We start from the raw sequence: 18,535 nt of genomic DNA, 5'->3' as shown, positions 1-18,535 counted from the left end.
TACTAGTGATTTTGGCTGTTTTACCCCCCAATACACCACTGCATCTATGGAGCTGTGCCGGGCACTCGTTGCCGACCATTTCCATGGCAGTCCTGCGATCCGATTAAGGACCCCAGCGCTGGTAGCAGTAAATGCCTGCTAGATTGTACTTGCAGCACAATCTAATACGATTCGCAGAATGCATAGGCTGTCTATGTAATATCCTTTTAATACTTTAGTTTAGTACTGTATTACAATGAACAAGTAATCAAATGGACAAAATAAAAACAGTAAAAAAAGTCAAAACAAAAATAAAATTAAAATGAATAAAAATTGGTACTGAAACCGTACAGTGAATGCCTTAAAAAATTTTAAACCCGAAAAAAACCCACAATACGATAGTGATCAAAAAAGTATTATCTACCCCGACAAGGTACCAATATAAAGTACTAATTGTCCCGCAAAAAAAAGCCCTAAAACAACTCCATATACAAATGAATGTTATGCCTATAAAATATGACGATGCAAAGCTGCTCTAGATGGCACTCCTTCCTTTCTATGCCCTGTTGTTTGCCCATACAGCAGTTTACCATACTTCCCTTTATTGGTAGATTTATTATATTGCACATAGTGTGCTCTACAATGTGCATTTACCAATTTTAGGGCTCTGTTGCACATGGTTCTGTTGAAGACTGTCCTGTAATCTTGTTATAGTTTTGCATTTTTTTCATAGGTGGTGTTTTGCGAGCAAGATCTCTTGGCTTTATATACTCTCCTATGGGGAGGTTTTTTATGAGTGCTCAGGCCATGTAGCAAAAGTTGTATGATATATTTTTTGTGTGAATAGTATGTTGGTTTGTCTCCTGTCAATAGTAGATCTAAAAAAGGTATCACATTACATTGGCCTCACTTAACATTTTATGTTTGTGCGAATAACCTCTTAACATGGTCACAACTAATAGTAGCAAGTTATCTCTGTACAAAATATACTTATTCACAACAAAGTGGTGGAGGATTCCTCCCGCCAGTGACATAGTGCATCTGCTGGACACACCCACACACCTACACACACATACACACCTACACACACCTACACACACCTACACACACATACACACACATACACACACATACACACACATACACACACATACACACACACACCTACACACACACACACCTATTTAATTTGGGTTTATCTTGTATCATGTTTAACGTCTAAATGTGAGACCTCAGTTCACATTCTATTCGCCCAATCAGAGCTCAGTTTTCATCTCCCCACAGCTGTTTATAAAATGAAAGCTGAGCTGTGATTGGTTTCCATGGGCAACTAGAACAGTTTTGCCTCAAACTTGATGATAAATCTCCCCCAATATGTTTTCAGCATGCAGATAATTGCTTAACATGGTCTTACCTACACCATTTCTTTTCTATTATTTATTTATTTATTTATTTTATTTTTTAAGTTGCCAACTGGTCCAGCACATATAGCATGCAGTTAATACATCCGCCCCAACTATAGTAGCAACATATTGAAATACAAAATATAATTATTCACAACATAATGGTAGAGAATGCCTCTCACCAGTGACCTCATCAGTATTGTTTTGGTGAGATCTGTACTAGCCATTAGGTTTTTAGCCAAAAAGTTGTGTCCCTACATTAGCTGTAAAGTATAAACATTATCAGATACTAGTTTATGTACAACTTATTATACTGTACCTTTTGTTACAGAAAATATCTCTGTTAATCACGTGTTGGAAAATGTTGGGCAGTTCCATTAACCCCTTTGCGCTCTGCGCCGTAGCTGTACTGCGCTGAGTCCCGCGAATAGCGCTCAGCGCAGTACAGCTACTGCGCAGAGACTATGCCGGTTCAGCTCTGCACAGGAGCCGAAGCGGCATCTGGGGTCACGGGATGTCAGCGGTAATCTACTGCTGACATCCCCTGTTAACACCCGTGGTTGGAGTGGGCTCCGATTGCGGGTGTTTAACCCGTTAAATGCCGCGGTCAACGCAACCGCGGCATTTAACATGCCTTCCGGGGGGTCTTTACCCCACGATCGGCGCACCCGTGCCGTTTTTGGGGGGCGCCGATCGCTGCTATGGCACCTCTGGGGTCCGATCGGGACCCCAGAGAATCCTGAAGGCAGTGCCTTTAAGATGCATCTGCATAGGCTGACACTGCTAATACCCTGCAATACATGAGTATTGCAGAGTATTATCATGAACAAGCAATCAGATGATTGCTTGTTCATATCCCATGGTGGATCAAGTAAAAAATGTAAAAAAAAATGTTTTTCAATAAAAAAATAACTTTATAAATCACTAAAAATGCCCATAAGCCCCAAAACATATAAAGAGACTTAACGCTCAAAAAAAGTCTAAATTATAACACAAACCCCACATATATAGTATCACCGCGTCCGTAACAATCCATAGAATAAAACTAAATAACTATTGAACCCATATGATGAACGCCGTAAAAAAAACTTTAAAAACCTGCCAAAAATTATAATTTTTACCTATTATATCCCACTAAAAATGCAATAAAAAGTGATCAACAAAACATATGTACTCCAGAATGATACTGTTGCAAAGGACATGTCCCGCAAAAAACAAGACATCAACCAGCTCTGTAGCCCAAAACGTAACAATGATGCAAAAATGATAGATTTTTCCCCACATTAGGATTTTATTTGGCAAATTTAGTAAAACATAAGAAAAAATATTCATGTTTGGTATCCCCATAATCGTATCGACCCATAGAATAAAGAGAACTTGATTATTGGGCTATACGGTGAACACGGAAAAAAAAATCCAGTACAGAATTGATGTTTTTCTACTCTGATTTCAAAAAAGTTCCTAAATTTTCAACAATAGGGGATACCAACCCCAAAATGGTAACACTGGAAAAAGCATCTCATCCCGCAAAAAAAATGCCGTCACATGGCCCCAATAACGAAAAAGCAAAAATTTTATAGCCTTCAAATGGAGGCAACTAGAAAACTAAAATCCTGGCAGCTGCAGGGCTCCTTCCCTTCTGTGCCTCGCTGTGCCCCCATAAAACAAGTAACGGTCACATCTGTGGGGTTTCTGTACTCAGGAGAAATTGTTGAACAAATTTTATGGTGGGTTTTCTCTTTTTATCTTTTGGAAATGTGTAAATTTTAGGGCTAAATGAACGTATAACCGACAAAATTTGACCATTCTAAATTTCACCGCCATTTTGATTCAATTACTATGAAGATCTCAAGGGGTTAGCAATCTTCGTAAATGCGGTTTCTGATAGCTTTAGGGGTGCAGATTTGAAAATGGGTTGGTTATATAGGGGGTTTTAATGCTAAATATGTAAAATTTTGATTTCAAACAGTAATTATCCCCAAAATAGTCAATTCTGAAAATATGGAAAATCGCTATTCGATTTGTAAGCCGCGTAACGTCAAAATAAATTATCCAGACAATTCAGATTATGAAAAAGTAGACATATGGGAAATGTTATTCGGCAAGTTATTTAGGTGGTAAATCGATCTGCCTAAAAACGCGGTGATTTCGAAAATGGTAAAATTTTCTAAAAATTCATAATTTTTTTCCTTTTTTTTTGTAAATAAACGCAAAACTTATCAGCCAAAATTTACCACTAAAATGAAGTACAACATGTGGGGAAAAAACGATCTCAGAATCGCTTTGATAAGTAACAGTGTTCAAATGTTATAACCATATAAAGAGACGCAGGTCAGAATCCAAAAAATGGGACTGAGCCTTAAGCTACAAAATGGCTGCATCCTTAAGGGGTTAAAGAACATATTTTATTGAAAAAAAAAATGTTCTTTTTCAGTCAACCAATTCATCGGATAGTGAAGTAGCAATTGAGAAGGAGAGTAATGAAGAAAAATTGCCTGTACCAAATTCTGACTCCTCATCAAGTGGAGAGGAAGACGTGGAAAAGCAACAGCCTAAATCTGCAATGGTCTGTATTACCAGGTTGTTATGATTATGTGAGAACCAATCAAAGCTACATCTTGTTTACTTATCACTTTTCATGGGAAGAAACAATCCCAAATCATTTTTAAAACCACAAGTGATACTTGTGCTCTCCTTGCCATATGGGAACACAAATTCTTTATATGATCTTCTATGTTTTGTTTTGTACAGCCACCCCAGCACTCGTCGAGTGAAATGGATCCTGACAGTGTTTCTTCCTCTGAAGCTGAGAATTCTGACAGTGACAAGGTAATAATTTTGATGTGCAACAGTTAAAACATGCACATATGATTAGTTGTAACATTCAGTTACCATCAGAATGCTGCACAGTGTTAAATCGGTTGGAAACAAATTCAGTTCTTGACATGGGCGTTTGACATCATACATTTTAAGATGTGTACAGATAGGATAAATACCCTTCATAGGCCAGTGACATTTATCATATTAACTCTTTGCAGCTCTGTTCAATTCGTGCTAGTCTGGCTCGGATGCAGTGACATGCCGTATGCGGTGCATGGTAGTAAATACCCCTTAAAGGGGTTTTCCCACCAAACAAGTTAAACCCTATCCGCAGGGAGATGAATGGAGCAGAACAGACATACATGGCCGTCTGCTCCGTTCATTTCAGGGACCCCCTGCTCTCATGATCTGTGAAGGTCTCATCACTGTAACCCCCACCGATCAGCGAGATGGGCCTTATCCTGTGGATATGGGTTAACTTGTTTGGTGGGAAAACCCTTTTAAAGGAAATCTACCAACAAAATCGAGCATGATAAACCAGGGACACTTATTCATAAATACAGGCACAGTGACTGTGGTAACCTTCTTATATTTGTTATCCATGGCTTCAGGGCTTGGGCAGTGCACTATAATTCCCTTGGCAGACAAGCAAAATTCCGCTTGTCCCCCCTCCATTGTAATATGGTAGCAAAAATATGACTGAATTGGGGCCGATCCTGAGTGGAAAGAAATAAATGTAAGGGGCCAACCATTATGGGATCTTTTATAATTAGGACTACCAGTACCAGGACTACTAGCAGGAAATCTAGCGCAAATAGTAAAACGTGTACCACCAGAGAAATTACTACACCCACAAATATAAACCTATGTAGATGCCATAAATACCGTATAAGCAGAGTTTTTCAGCACAAAAATTGTGCTGAAAAACCCTAGTTCAGCTTATACTTATGAAAGCTTATGAAAAAAAAAAACTATGTACTCTCCTTTCCAATGCCCCTGTCTCCTCTTCTGTCTCCAACTCCCCACGGCTGCGTCGCATACACCATGACGACTTCATAGTGTGTGTGCCGCCACCAGAGCTGAAGACAGAAGAGGTTTTTTTTTTTGTTTTTTTTTTAAGGCTGGGCAGAGGGCTGCTGGCTATATACATGTATACATGGTGGGGGTAGGGGCTGGCTATATTGGGGACATGTGACCAATGCATTTCCCACTCTCGGCTTACACTTGAGTCAATATATTTTTCCCAGTTTTTTGTGTTAAAATTGGGTGCCTCAGCTTATACTTGGGTCGGCTCATACTTGAGTATATACGGTATAAATCTAATCCAGCAATGTATATAAAAACGCAGAGATGCCAATGCATATGCTGCACATATAAATGTATAACAAAAATGATACTGTAAGTCTAAATATACATTAGCAGTAAATGACCACATAAAAGTATATATCAGCATTAAATCAACTGCACACCCATGCTGCCTATGGGCAGACACAGCATCATTTGCTGTTAAAATTAGGTTGCAGCTGTTTACTTCTTCATTCCAGTCGTCTTCCTGTAAGACTCCTCTTTGTTGGCAGTCAATCTCCATCAGTTTGAGGCCGTCATGGCAACTTCTTCCGGCCACCCTGATGACTTTGGCATCTGCAAAATTCAAGTGAATTTAAAGTCCTCTGGGTTAAAACAAAACAATATGCTCCTAAAAATGACTGCCATGGGCCCCCAGCATATACAGATCATGTACAGTGATCCCTCAATATATTATAATCTATACTACCAAATAGTTCCCCCCTCATTAATTTTATATTTAACACCAGCACCTTCTTGTAAATTTAGATGGCACAACACCCCCAGTATATACAGTATTTATACTAGAGTATAAGCTGAGTTTTTCAGCACAAAAAATGGTCTGAAAAACTTACTCTGCTTATACTTGAGTGAAGCAAGAAAAGGACCTGGCCAGGACGTCGGAAAGGTCAGTTCCCAGTTTTTGCAGGTCTACTCTCATAAGCCTTGTCCTGGCCCCGAATGGCCTTCCTTTTAAAATCAACTTGTAAGATTATGCTAATGAGCCTGAGGGGCTATGTTAGCCCCTCCTTTGATCTGACTTTACAGACTGTTAAACTGTCTTGCCCTCTAGCCCGCTCCCTCAGAACTTGTGCAGTGACAAGGTTTTTTTTCTGGATTACCTGTATGAATTCTGCAAAAAATAGTTGTTACTGCCCAGGGTATGTCTTTACCGTTAGGATGTAAATGCTATAGGTTTTTAAACTTTTTTTTTTTTTTTTTTATACTGGAGGATTTTCTGGCCATTGATGGTAACAATAAAGGGGGATGAGATTTCAACGCATCTTATCCGTTCATTCATTTATTTAAAGTGTAGATTTGAAATTTGTGGTTTTTTTTTTTTTTTTTTTTTTTTTTTTTTTTTTTTTTTAATTTTTCGTTTTGATGCATAAGGTGAAATCTATAATAAAGCTGCTGTATTAAATAAACCACAGTATGTATTGCAGTTTTGGCCACTGTAGACATTGAGATGCAAAAAGTCTATGGTTATAAATATTTCTGAGGTGAGCTATATGCCTAGCTTTATTCGTTGATGAGAAAAAGTGTGTATGAACTACACACATAAATAAAATGAATTTTTTTTTTTTCCGCTCCCTTCCCTTAGGATTTTACCCCAGAGAAAAACTTGCCCCGTGCCAAGCTGAAAACAACAAGCTCAAAGCAGGTGCCCCAGGTCTGAAGTTACTAGTTTTTCCCTTTTTCATTGTAAATCTGTTCATTTGGTGTGCAAATGTGTGGAATTTCTTTTATACCAGATAGAAACGGCTTCTGATGCAAAGTCTGACTCTGAAAGTGATGTGGGAAAACAGTCTTCGTCATCTTCTTCTGAGAAACCTGTGAAGAAGCCTCGCAGAGCCCCCAGGACATGTTAGTAAACTTCTGTTATGAAAGTCAATAAATGCCAAGCCAGTTTTGGGTAAAGTGTGATTAAATAATCTTTATCAAATTTGCAGCAGGAAAAAGTTTCAAGGCAGAGACTTGGAAGTCTAAAAGTGCATCTTCTGATAGTTCTAGCAGTGATAGGTAAGTTGTATTCAAACATATAAAACATTCCTGCTTTATTTCAATAGTTTAGCCCCTTCTTGTACCTGAGTTAATATTGACAGTTAAAACCAAAATGCTAGTTGAAGATGTCCATAAAAGACCATTTCAAGGAAACCTACCTTCACTGACTACCTAATAAGGTAGATCCGATGGCAGGTTCCTTTACTATGAACAAGCCCTATCCTTTTTTGAACGAAATCTTTACTGGCCCAGAACTTTCTAAAATAAATTAAAAAAATAAATATATATATAATATATATATATATATATATTATGAGATCTACTCAAGAAGCTATTGGTGCGTGGAGTAGAAGCATTGTGGGGTGGGAGCTACAACTACTCCACGTCCCAGTAGTTCCTTCTTACCCTATCTTCAGCACATACTCGTCTGAGAAGCCAGAGTTCTGCACATGTACAGTAGTCTGACTGCGTGCATCTCCAGCAAGCTGCATGCTGAAGATTGGGTAGGAGGGAATTAGTAGCCGTAGCTCCCGATCCATGCCCCAGTAGCCTCTTGGGAAAATTAGAAAATATATCGGACGGAGTTGAAACCAAACAAACAAAAACATTGCTGACTTATTAAAGGGCCAAAGCCACTTTCATTAATCTGAAGGGCAGTGGATCTCCAACTGTATGTCACATTTATTAAAGGAGGAAAAAAAACATACATGGGGAAACCGCAACATGTCCCACAATTTCCTTACAGAGATGGTTCTTGGAGCGTAGTAACACACAAAAATAAATGCCTACAAATAACAGATTTTATTATTATTATCTTAAGCATAAAAATGCTCAAATTTGATATCAACATAATTAGGCAAAGTATGATACTGGTGCAACATGTCCTTCATAAATACAATCCATCAACCAACTCCGTACGCAAAAAAATAAAAATGTCATGCCAAAAAATGGCAATGCAAAAATGATAGATTTTTTTTTTCCCCCGCACTAGGTTTTATTTAGCAAATTGAGTAAAACTTTTGGCATCCTTGTAATCATATTGACTCTCAGAATAAAGGTAACATGTTTATTATGCTATACGGTGAACACCAAAGAAAAAGATGATGCATTACAGAATTGATGGTTTTCTACTTCTTCATCCCCCCCAGTCTACAAAAGGGCGACAATTAAGTAACTAGAATCCAGTAAGTTCTATAGAGCAAAACTGCATGGCGCTCTTTCCTTCTCCGCCTCACTGTGCGCCCATATAAATGGTAACATCCACATGTGGTGTATCTCTGTACTCCGGAGACGTAGCATAGCAAAGATCAGTTTTCCGTTTTTATATTTTGAGGATTTGTATATTTTTAGGGCTAAATGTATGTATTACTGACAAAATTGGACCATTCTAAATTCCAACTACATTTGTCTGAATCGCTATGCAGCGCTCAAAGGGTCAAAAATCTTCTTAAAAGCAGTTTCTAGTAGTTCGGGGAGGGGGAGGTTCATAGGGGGATTCTTATTATTTATATTTCAAACTTCTTTAAAAAAAATTATCCCAAAAAATTTAATTTAGAAATTTTGTGAGCTGTCTTCTGTTGAATACAAATAAAAGGACTTTTAACCCCTTACTGATGTGTGACGGGCTGAGCCCTCTCCATAAAAGGTGGACCCAGTACATGGCATGGAATGTTAAATACCGTCACTATGAAGTGCAATTTGTTACGCACTCACAGAGCTCTTTGGATTTTTGAAGGCAGGGAGTGAAAAATCTGTGCGTCATACATCGCTATGCAGGGGGCGGGGGATGATCAGGGGGCACACATTCGTGTGAATGTAGCCTTAGTCTAACATGTCATGAAAAAAAGTTAAAATTTTTTTGATATGTAAACCATTTCCAAATATCTTGTCATTTTTAAAGAAGCGCATAGCAGAACGTCAAAAATTAACCTGGACAATCGGGCATTAATGAAGAGTTGCTCTCTGTCCCTGCGACTTTATACAAACAATTTACATCTCAATTCAAAGTTGATTTTCAGGATGTTTCCACCACTATGCCCAATAAAAGAAACCTGATCTTGTAGGGTTTTTTTTTTAGCTGCTTGACCATGTACTGGTAGTGGTTTATTAGGTCAAATTCTGCTGAGGCAGTTGGTGCACCCAGAATATGTTCAAGAAGAAAGCTTTCAATGGCTCTACTCCAGTGATTCAGGTGTTACTTTTTTCCATGGGTATAACAATAATATTACTATGGCTAACCTTTTTTACTTGTTTTGGTTAGTGACAGTTCACCTGATCGGATCAGTGAGTGGAAGAAGAGGGATCTGGAAAGACAGAAAGCACTAGAAGAGCGTCGGCGAAAGGAACAGGAAGATCAATTGCGTCGACTACGGGAAGAGGAAAAAGAGGAAGAGGCCAGAAAAAAAATGGAAAAGACAGAAAAAGGGAAAGTTGACAGTGACCAGAAAAGTAGCAGTAGTGATGATGAACTGATTTCTAAACCAGTAAAAAGGCCACATTCCCATTTTGATTCTGAAAAAGAAAAGCCAAAGAAGAAAACAAACTTCTCACCTGGGAATTCTATGAAAGAGAAGCAAAAAAAGATTTCGGATTCTGACAGTGACAAAAAGGTTCGAGTTAAGAATTGTTTCTCTCATATAAACTAATTTCTAATTTTTTATACTCTGTGTACTTTTCTAAATGTAATTTAAGGCTTATGCTTGCCATATATGGTGATATATAGTTCTCTTTAAAAGGTCACAACTATAAAAAAGACAAAATCTAAAGTTGCTGGAAGAAAGCCGGTTCAAAAGGAGAAACGTGGAGATAAACCAGTGGGAAGGTTAGTGAAGCCTGTGATAAACCTGCTTCCTACCCTAAAATATTATTGCTTAACTTTTCAATTTCTCCTCTACAATCGATGTTTTTAGACCATCAAAGAGAGGAAAACTTGCAAAGAAACCCGAGATTATAAGTGATGAAAAAGTTGAGAAAAAAGGTGAGGTTGATTACGTTTTTTGTTTAAGAATTTTGAGTGTGATACGATACCCAGAGTTATCCCGATACTAGATACCGATCTAATACTTGCAAGAAAAGAGAAAAGGGATTATCTGAATGTTTAGTCACATGGGTCGTTTACATTGTGTTTAGGAACACAATGAAAATTTCTGGAAGCAGGTCTCAGTCTAATCGCATATGCGTTTCCATTGAAACACATCCGATTAGTAACGGTCAAGTGTTTTGCGAGGACATCTTTACTGTTTTATGATGGTTTATTAAAGTATGGAAAGGTTGTGCTGGTAATGTTAATATAAAATAGTATACTAAACAGTATTATTTATGGCTCATTTAGACGGGCGTTTTTGATGTCAGTTTTTTTTGGGGTGGGGACAGCAAATGGAATCATTGTTTCATATGGGTTTGTTCACGTGTCCATTTTTTTTTTTTTTTTCATGGCGTATGAACATAAAAATATGGATACAATACGCACTAAACACAGACGTAATGTCCGCATTTTTTGCAGATGCCCAGCAGACGCGCCCTTTTTGAATGAGCCTTTATTTTTTTGTCTTATGCATTTTTATTTAACTGTGTTTATATACTTAAAAATAATAATATAAGTGTAGTTAAACAGAGGTCTGAGACAATCCATCTATTCCACTGCTTTAAGCCTGTGTAACTCTATAGAGGCTGTAGTGCGACTTTTAATAAGAATTGGATGAATTGTGTAAATAAATGTAAATGGGTAAATTATGATTTGTATAAGGTTATGTAATAAAATAACCGCAAGAACCCTCAGAAAAGCTAAGCAGTGGGATGAGAGTAGGACTAATCCTGATAAGTGATTGGTGTTGTCCTTATTCCAAGTATCGTCCACCAAGTAACTAAAAATGAATTGTGTAGAAGATGAGCAGTTTAAGCAAAGACGACGTGAAAACAAGAGAAGGTAGAATGCAGAGCAAGAAAAAGCAGACTATGCAAATATTCCAAATCCAGTGCCTGATATGGAGCGGATTACCCCTCTGAAAGGGCCATAATAGACTATGCAAATATTCCAAATCCAGCGGTATCAAAGACCATTTGTACTTTATTAAGGCATAGTATTAAAATCCAAAGTGTGCGTCTTTGCCAACGCGTTCGAAACGGGCAGACCGTTCTTAGTCGTGGCAGCCATTATGGGTCTATTATGGCCCTTTCAGAGGGATAATCGGCGCCATATCAGGCACTCCGAATCGGTTGGAGGTGAGCTGGACTTTATATTATTACCAAGAAAAAGCAGAACTGTAGGTTGGGTAGATCATTTAACCGAATTACAGAGCTAGAAGATGGAAAGGGAAAGCTGTAGATAACTGGGGTAAAAGGGGTTGGCCACTTACACCAAACTTTTAAATGGTAAGTATGAGACCCTAATGGGGTCACCCACCTTAAACTTGCCCTGTTGAAGGTTGCTTGGAGCTGGAGGTTTATGCCCCTGTATAATATGGGTCACAGTCTTCTATCAAACTTTGTGTAAACATAAGTTGCCAGCCCTTTTAAGACCACCACTAAAATTAATTGTGTTTTAAAGTAAAATAATTTAGATGTGAAATTGATGTGTAAATTGACTCGGGCAGCTTTTGTATCTGTGCAGAGTCCAGTGTTGAGGAAGAACTCCAGAAGTTGCACGGCGAAATCAAATTTGCTCTGAAGGTGGACAGTCCTGTAAGTTACAAAGAGCATGGTCGTATGAACTATTGTAGATTCTAGAATGGATGACTAAATTTAAAGTTGAAATTCGTTATTTATTTATTTTCTCTTATGGTATAGGATGTACAAAAATGTTTAGATGCCCTTGAAAAGCTAGGAAGTCTTAAAGTTACCTCATGCATACTCCAAAAGAACACTGACCTGGTAGCAACACTTAAAAAGGTGAGGAAGCTACAACAAGAATTTATATTGTATGTTCCTGGGAAATATTCATAGAAACGCATCAGGGCTAAATGCAGAAATGGATTCATTTTTATTGTATAGATTCTAAAGATGTGCTTTTTATTCTTTTCTTTAAGGCATATTTTATTCTGCATGCGGTCTTGAGGCTCTAAACCAGGGGTCAGGAACCTTTTTGGCTGAGAGGGCCATAAGCGCCACATATTTTAAAATATAATTCTGCGAGAGCCGTACAATATGCTATTCTCGTCTCGGCATTCACATTCAGTTTCATTAATCTTCCATTTATAAACATTTCTTCAATTGGATGTTATTAACCCCTTAAGGACGCAGCCATTTTGTAGCTTAAGGTTCAGCCCGATTTTTTGGATTCGGACTTGCGTCGCTTTATATGGTTATAACTTTTGAACACTGTTACTTATCAAAACGATTCTGAGATTGTTTTTTCCCCACATGTTGTACTTCATTTTAGTGGTAAATTTTGGCAGATAAGTTTTGCGTTTATTTACAAAAAAAAGAAAATATGATAAATTTTTTGAAAAATTTGCCATTTTCGAAATTCTAAATCATTGCGTTTTCAGGCAGATAGATTTACCACCTAAATAAGTTGCTGAATAACATTTCCCATTTGTCTACTTTACATTTTCATAATTTCTGAAATGTCTGGATAATTTATTTTGATGTCACGCGGCTTACAAATAGAATATCGCTTTTCCGGATTTTCAGAATTGACTATTTTGGGGATAAATACAGTTTTGAATGAAATTTTACATATTTAGCATCAAAACCCCCTATATAACCAACCCATTTTCAAATCTGCACCCCTCAAGCTATCAGAAACAGCTTTTACGAAGATTGTTAACCCCTTGAGATCTTCATAGTAATTGAATCAAAATGGGGGTGAAATTTAGAATGGTCATATTGTTCCCTTATACGTTCATTTAGCACTAAAATTTACACATTTCCAAAATATAAAAAGAGAAAACCCACCATACAATTTGTTCTGCAATTTCTCCTGAGTACAAAGACCCCCCACATGTGGACATTACTTGTGTTATGGGGGCACAGCGAGGTGCAGAAGGGAAGGAGGGCGCTGCAGCTGCCAGGATTTTAGTTTTCTCGTTGCCCCCTTTTGAAGGCTATAAAATTTTCGCTTTTTCGTTATTTGGGTCATGTGACGGCATTTTTTTTGCGGGATGAGATGCTTTTTCCATTGTTACCATATTGGGGTTGGTATCACCTATTGTTGAAAATTTAGGAGCTTATTTTGAGGGCAGGAGTAGAAAAGCATCAATTCTGTACTGGATTTTTTACTTTTTTTTTTTTGGTGTTCACCGTATAGACTAATAATCATGTTATCTTTATTCTATGGGTTGATACGATTACGGGGATACCAGACATGAATATATTTTCTTAGGTTTTACTAAATTTGTCAAACAAAACCCTAATGTGGGGAAAAATCTATCATTTATGTATTGCCGTCTTCCAAGTGGCATAACATTGTTACTTTTTTGGCTACGGAGCTGGTTGATGGCTTGTTTTTTGCGGGACATGTTGTACTTTGCACCGGTATCATGTCTGAGTACATACGGTTTTTTGATCGCATTTTATAGCATTTTTTGTGGGATTGAAAAGGTAAAAATCATAATTTTTGGAGGGTTTATACCAGTTTTTTTTTACGGCGTTTATCGTGGGGGTTCAATAATGATTTACAGGCAGTCCCCGGGTTACATACAAGATAGGGACTGTAGGTTTGTTCTTAAGTTGAATTTGTATGTAAGTCGAAACTGTATACTTTATAATTGTAGTTCCCGACAATTTTTTTTTTTTGCCCCAGTGACAATTGGAGTTTCAAATTTTTTTGCTGTAATAGGACCAAGAATTATCAATAAAGCTTCATTGCAGACAATTTTAAGCTGATTATTGCAATCTGGGACTATTTTAAAGCATCCAGAGAGCTTTACCAGAGGTCACAGTGGGCAGAGGGGTCCGTCTGTAACTATGGGTTGTCTGTAAGTCGGATGTCCTTAAGTAGGGGACCGCCTGTACTTTTATTCTACGGGTTGTGTTATGATTTAGACTTTTTTTGAGTTATATGTCTCTTTATATGTTTTGGGAGTTTGGGGCATTTTTAGTGATTTATGACTTTATTTTTTTATTGAATAACTTTTTTTTTTTTACTTTTTCACTTTTATACCATGGGACATGAAGAAGCAATCTTCTGATTGCTTCTTCATGATAATATTCTGCAATACTGATGTATTGCAGAGTATTATCAGTGTCAGCCTATGCACTTGCATAGGCTGGCACTGTGCCAGTAAGATGACGTCACAGACGCCATCTTACTGGCAATTCTTGCAAGTAACTCTGGGGTCCAGATCGGACCCCAGAGTTACTATAGCAACGATCGGCGCCCCCCGAAAACGGTTCGGGGGGGCCGATCGTGGAGGAAAGACCCCCCCAGATGCAGGTTAGATGCCGCGGTCGCGCTGACCGCGGCATTTAACGGGTTAAGCACCTGCGATCGGAGACAACTCCGATCGCGGGTGTTACACTGGGGTGCCGGCTATTAGTTACAGCCGGCACCCCGTGTTTCCCGATGCCGGTTCGGCTCTGATCCAGAGCCGAGCCGGCATAAGCGCCGTGGCGGATATATCCGCCACTGAGCGCTAAGTCACAGCGTGAAGGGGTTAAAAAAAAATTTTCTGTATGAAGATAATTTCCCATAAACATAGCCATGTTGTCCCTTAGAAACGAGATGGCTTCCTCGGCTACGACCACGTCACATTTAGGCAGCAGTGGCCAGACATGCACAACTGAGCTCTGCCTGACCACCTGGCTTCAGCAATCATCATTACAGGACGGCTGTGGGACATGTAGTAATTCTCAGATATTTCATATACAAAAACTTTTTGTTTATTTGTGCAATCCCTTCAGCAGAGGTGGCCGTATCCGAGGAAGCTATCTCGTTTCTAAGGGACCATATCACTACATTTATGGAAAATTATCTTCACACAGGAACATTTTTTTTAATAACATCTAATTAAAGAAATGTTTATTAATGGCAGATTAATCAAAGTGAGTGTGAATGCCCAGATGAGAATACCCCTTTAAAGGGACACTGACAGAACAATGGCTCCAGCAGTGATTAGTACAGCAAGGAGTATCCCCCCCCCCCCTGTAGTTAGCCTCCACTGGACCCCAAAACAATGGTAATTCCCTGTAAAATAAAAAATAGATAATTTACATTCTAGCTTGCCCCCATGCAGACGCCAACGGCTGCCTAAGCTGCCCCCATGCAGACGCCAACGGCTGCCTAAGCTGCCCCCATGCAGACGCCAACGGCTGCCTAAGCTGCCCCCATGCAGACGCCAACGGCTGCCTAAGCTGCCCCCATGCAGACGCCAACGGCTGCCTAAGCTGCCCCCATGCAGACGCCAACGGCTGCCTAAGCTGCCCCCATGCAGACGCCAACGGCTGCCTAAGCTGCCCCCATGCAGACGCCAACGGCTGCCTAAGCTGCTGCAGAACCTCACATTAATGTAGAAATGCAGTGGTGGGGGAAGATATGTGGGGATGATGCAGAGGGGTCTCAGGAGAGCTTCATAGCTGCACACAGGACACTAAGGGGTTAGTGCAGAGTGTGAGGAGACACTGGGGGGAGGGAGCACTCATCTCTGGCTGATTCCCGGCTGCTGACTCCTTCTCCTCAGGTGCTGGATGTCTCCGGAGTGTGCAGCTCTCTCCTCTGTATGAATCTCCCGCGCTGCTACATCCAGTGCTGGGATTGGCTGCAGGCAGACAGTCTCCTCCGCTCCCTCTTTCACACATGGAGGAGGCTGCTGCAGGGAGGGAGAGGGAGGCGCCGCCCCTGAATTAACCCCACGTTCCCTGCGCCGCTCTGCCGAATACATCCAGGGGCATAACTACAGCCGGGGGTGCACAACAGGGGCCCCGGACATACGGCCGAATATGGGCCCCTGGTCTTGGCAGGCATATTAGCAGTTGCTGCGGCTGTAGTTATACCCCTGGATAGGAGCCCCGACTGCGAGCCAGATGCGGCCATCAAAAGAGCCAGATCTGGCTCGCGAGCCATAGGTTCCCGACCCCTGCTCTAAACCATCCTGGCAGTTCATCTTGTCATTCGGTTATTTATTTATTTATTTATTTATTTATTTTTTTGTTTTACTTTACCGCTTAAGGACACAACTTTTTTTTCTCTCATTTATTTCAAAAAAGTTATATTTTTATCCGTTCTTGTGACTTCAGGGTTTGTTTTTTTTTTTTTTTGTGTGTGTGGTTACAGTGGGTACAGAAAAACTTTAGTTTTTTTTCCCCATTGTTTCTTGCCAATTGGCAAAATAATTTTATTATGTTTTTTCTCATTAAAGGGGTTTTCCCATGATTAAGTTAGGCCCTATCCCGTGGATAGGGCCTAACTTGCTGATCAGTGGGGGTCTCATTGCTGTGACCCATACAGATCACAAAAACGAGGGGTCCGTTGGACGATAAAGATCATTTCAACCATCTACTTTACAATTTTACTCAGTTTTATTGCTGTTTTAGCTCCTATCTTTCTCCATGCTGCTCAGTGTAAAATCCCAGGTTGTGGCGGGGCCTCACAAAGCAGTCACATTCGTCTAATCCATTTGTCTAATCCATCTAGTTCTGTGGGGTGACAATGTGGTTAGATTATCAGGGTGCAGGTGTATATGCACTTTCACATAGAGATGAGACAGATCAGAGATGCATGCACGCAGGCTGACAGACGAAGGCTCCCCCAGATAACTTATCATCTTTGTTAAAAATATCGTATTGAATATTAAATCTTTTCCGTGTTCTTCAATATGTTCTAAAAATACCTTACTTGGTAGACATTAGGACTCAGTAATTATTATAAAAAGTTATATTTATTCTCGTCATCCAGGTGGTAGAATACAGAAAACTTGTGCAGATTATTAGTCATGTGTTACAGTCAGTCAGTTCATGAAATTATGTTCTGGTGAAGGTTTCATCATCTTGTGTTGGTCTTTCTTCTTCCATCTCTTCATCTACATTTCGTGTCCTTAAGTCTCGTGTGTGTGTGTGTGTTGCTAAATGTACCCATCCCCTATAAATGTTTGTACTGTGTATCTGTATTGTTTCTGAAAAAAACACAAAATCATCAATAAAAATGTTTTGATGTAAAAAAAAAAATGTACCCATCCCCCTTGGACAGAGTCACTTTTAAAGAGTGCACTCCTATAGAGTTACATTGTGCGCCAAATTCATCCATTAGGCTTGTTCACATCCATATATGGTAACATCCATAGGACACTACCATATAATGGTCTCTGTGTTAGCTGGTCATATAGGAAAAGGCGAACTCTTACCATGTGATAGGATGTGGTAGGGGGTTGCGTTCTTACATTATATTTGAGATATGTCAAGAATGTACATACAACACCAGTGTTGAACGTATATACCGCTGATTACACTTATGATTATTTCACACTCACTCGTATTTTAATCATATCACATTTGTATCTCATTGACCATGTTGTGCTTTATAAACTCTTGAGTACATATTCTCACCTTAATTAGAATGTTGTAAATCTGTAATATTTAACAATCTTGTAGTTTTGCAGCCTCTCTATCTGCTCACCATGTGCTGACAGGAAGTAATCAGCGAGTGTCTCTAAGCTCCATGCAGGGGTTGTGGCTACAGGCAGACACAGAAATCCATGATGACGCCTGACCCTAAGGGTGATGCCACACATGGCGTTTTGAACCCGTTTTCGGTCCGTTTTTAAGCAGTCTGTCTGAAAATTCACCAGTTTTAATTATGATTGGTAAAACCTGTCAAAAACGCATGCATTTTTTGATGGACTGCTTAAAATCGGACCAAAAACGGGTTCAAAACTCAGTGTGGCATCACCCTAAGTCTGAAGTTAAAGGGTCGTGTCTAGTGGCAACTGAAATTGTATACACCAGGACTGATGGAGACAAATTGGACTTGTATCTGTGAAATGCTGTATTTTTGTTAATAACAGTTAATTAGAGAATGTGTTATTTTGTTATCCTGAGTACATATAAGAAACTTATCTTCATGGGAATTCCCCTTTAATGGAGCAGACGGCCGCAATTGACTGTTTTGCTCCATTAATATCTATGGAGCTGATGGAGATTGCAAAGCGCAGCGTTCAGGATTTTTTGTCAGCTCCATAGAGATTAATGCAGCAGAACGGTCATGCGCGGCCGTCTGCTCTGTTAATCTGACGGAAATACGTGGGGACCCATCGGACCTCTAGTATTCGTGATCAGCACCGTGGATAGGGCCTAACTTTTCTTTGTGGGAAAACCCCTTTAATTTACACTCT

General features: G+C 39.4%; 1 protein-coding gene across 4 annotated transcripts in view; it reads left to right on the top strand.

Annotated features, from left to right (window-relative positions):
* Positions 1–18,535, top strand: part of HDGFL2 (HDGF like 2) — a 71,364-nt gene that overhangs the window by 27,061 nt on the left and 25,768 nt on the right. For 3 of the 4 annotated variants that reach the window (XM_072113508.1, XM_072113494.1, XM_072113510.1), the window contains exons 4-13: positions 3,817–3,948; positions 4,134–4,211; positions 6,871–6,939; positions 7,022–7,133; positions 7,220–7,289; positions 9,532–9,880; positions 10,007–10,092; positions 10,181–10,248; positions 11,881–11,951; positions 12,057–12,158. In XM_072113508.1, coding sequence (XP_071969609.1) covers positions 3,817–3,948; positions 4,134–4,211; positions 6,871–6,939; positions 7,022–7,133; positions 7,220–7,289; positions 9,532–9,880; positions 10,007–10,092; positions 10,181–10,248; positions 11,881–11,951; positions 12,057–12,158 — 1,137 coding nt within the window. The remainder of the gene's footprint in view (positions 1–3,816; positions 3,949–4,133; positions 4,212–6,870; positions 6,940–7,021; positions 7,134–7,219; positions 7,290–9,531; positions 9,881–10,006; positions 10,093–10,180; positions 10,249–11,880; positions 11,952–12,056; positions 12,159–18,535) is intronic. The other variant, XM_072113501.1, reaches the window with a different exon arrangement.

The sequence above is a fragment of the Engystomops pustulosus genome, chromosome 1 (assembly GCF_040894005.1).
Source record: "Engystomops pustulosus chromosome 1, aEngPut4.maternal, whole genome shotgun sequence".
Taxonomy (NCBI): domain Eukaryota; kingdom Metazoa; phylum Chordata; class Amphibia; order Anura; family Leptodactylidae; genus Engystomops; species Engystomops pustulosus.
This window is presented reverse-complemented; position numbering and strand designations above follow the sequence as displayed.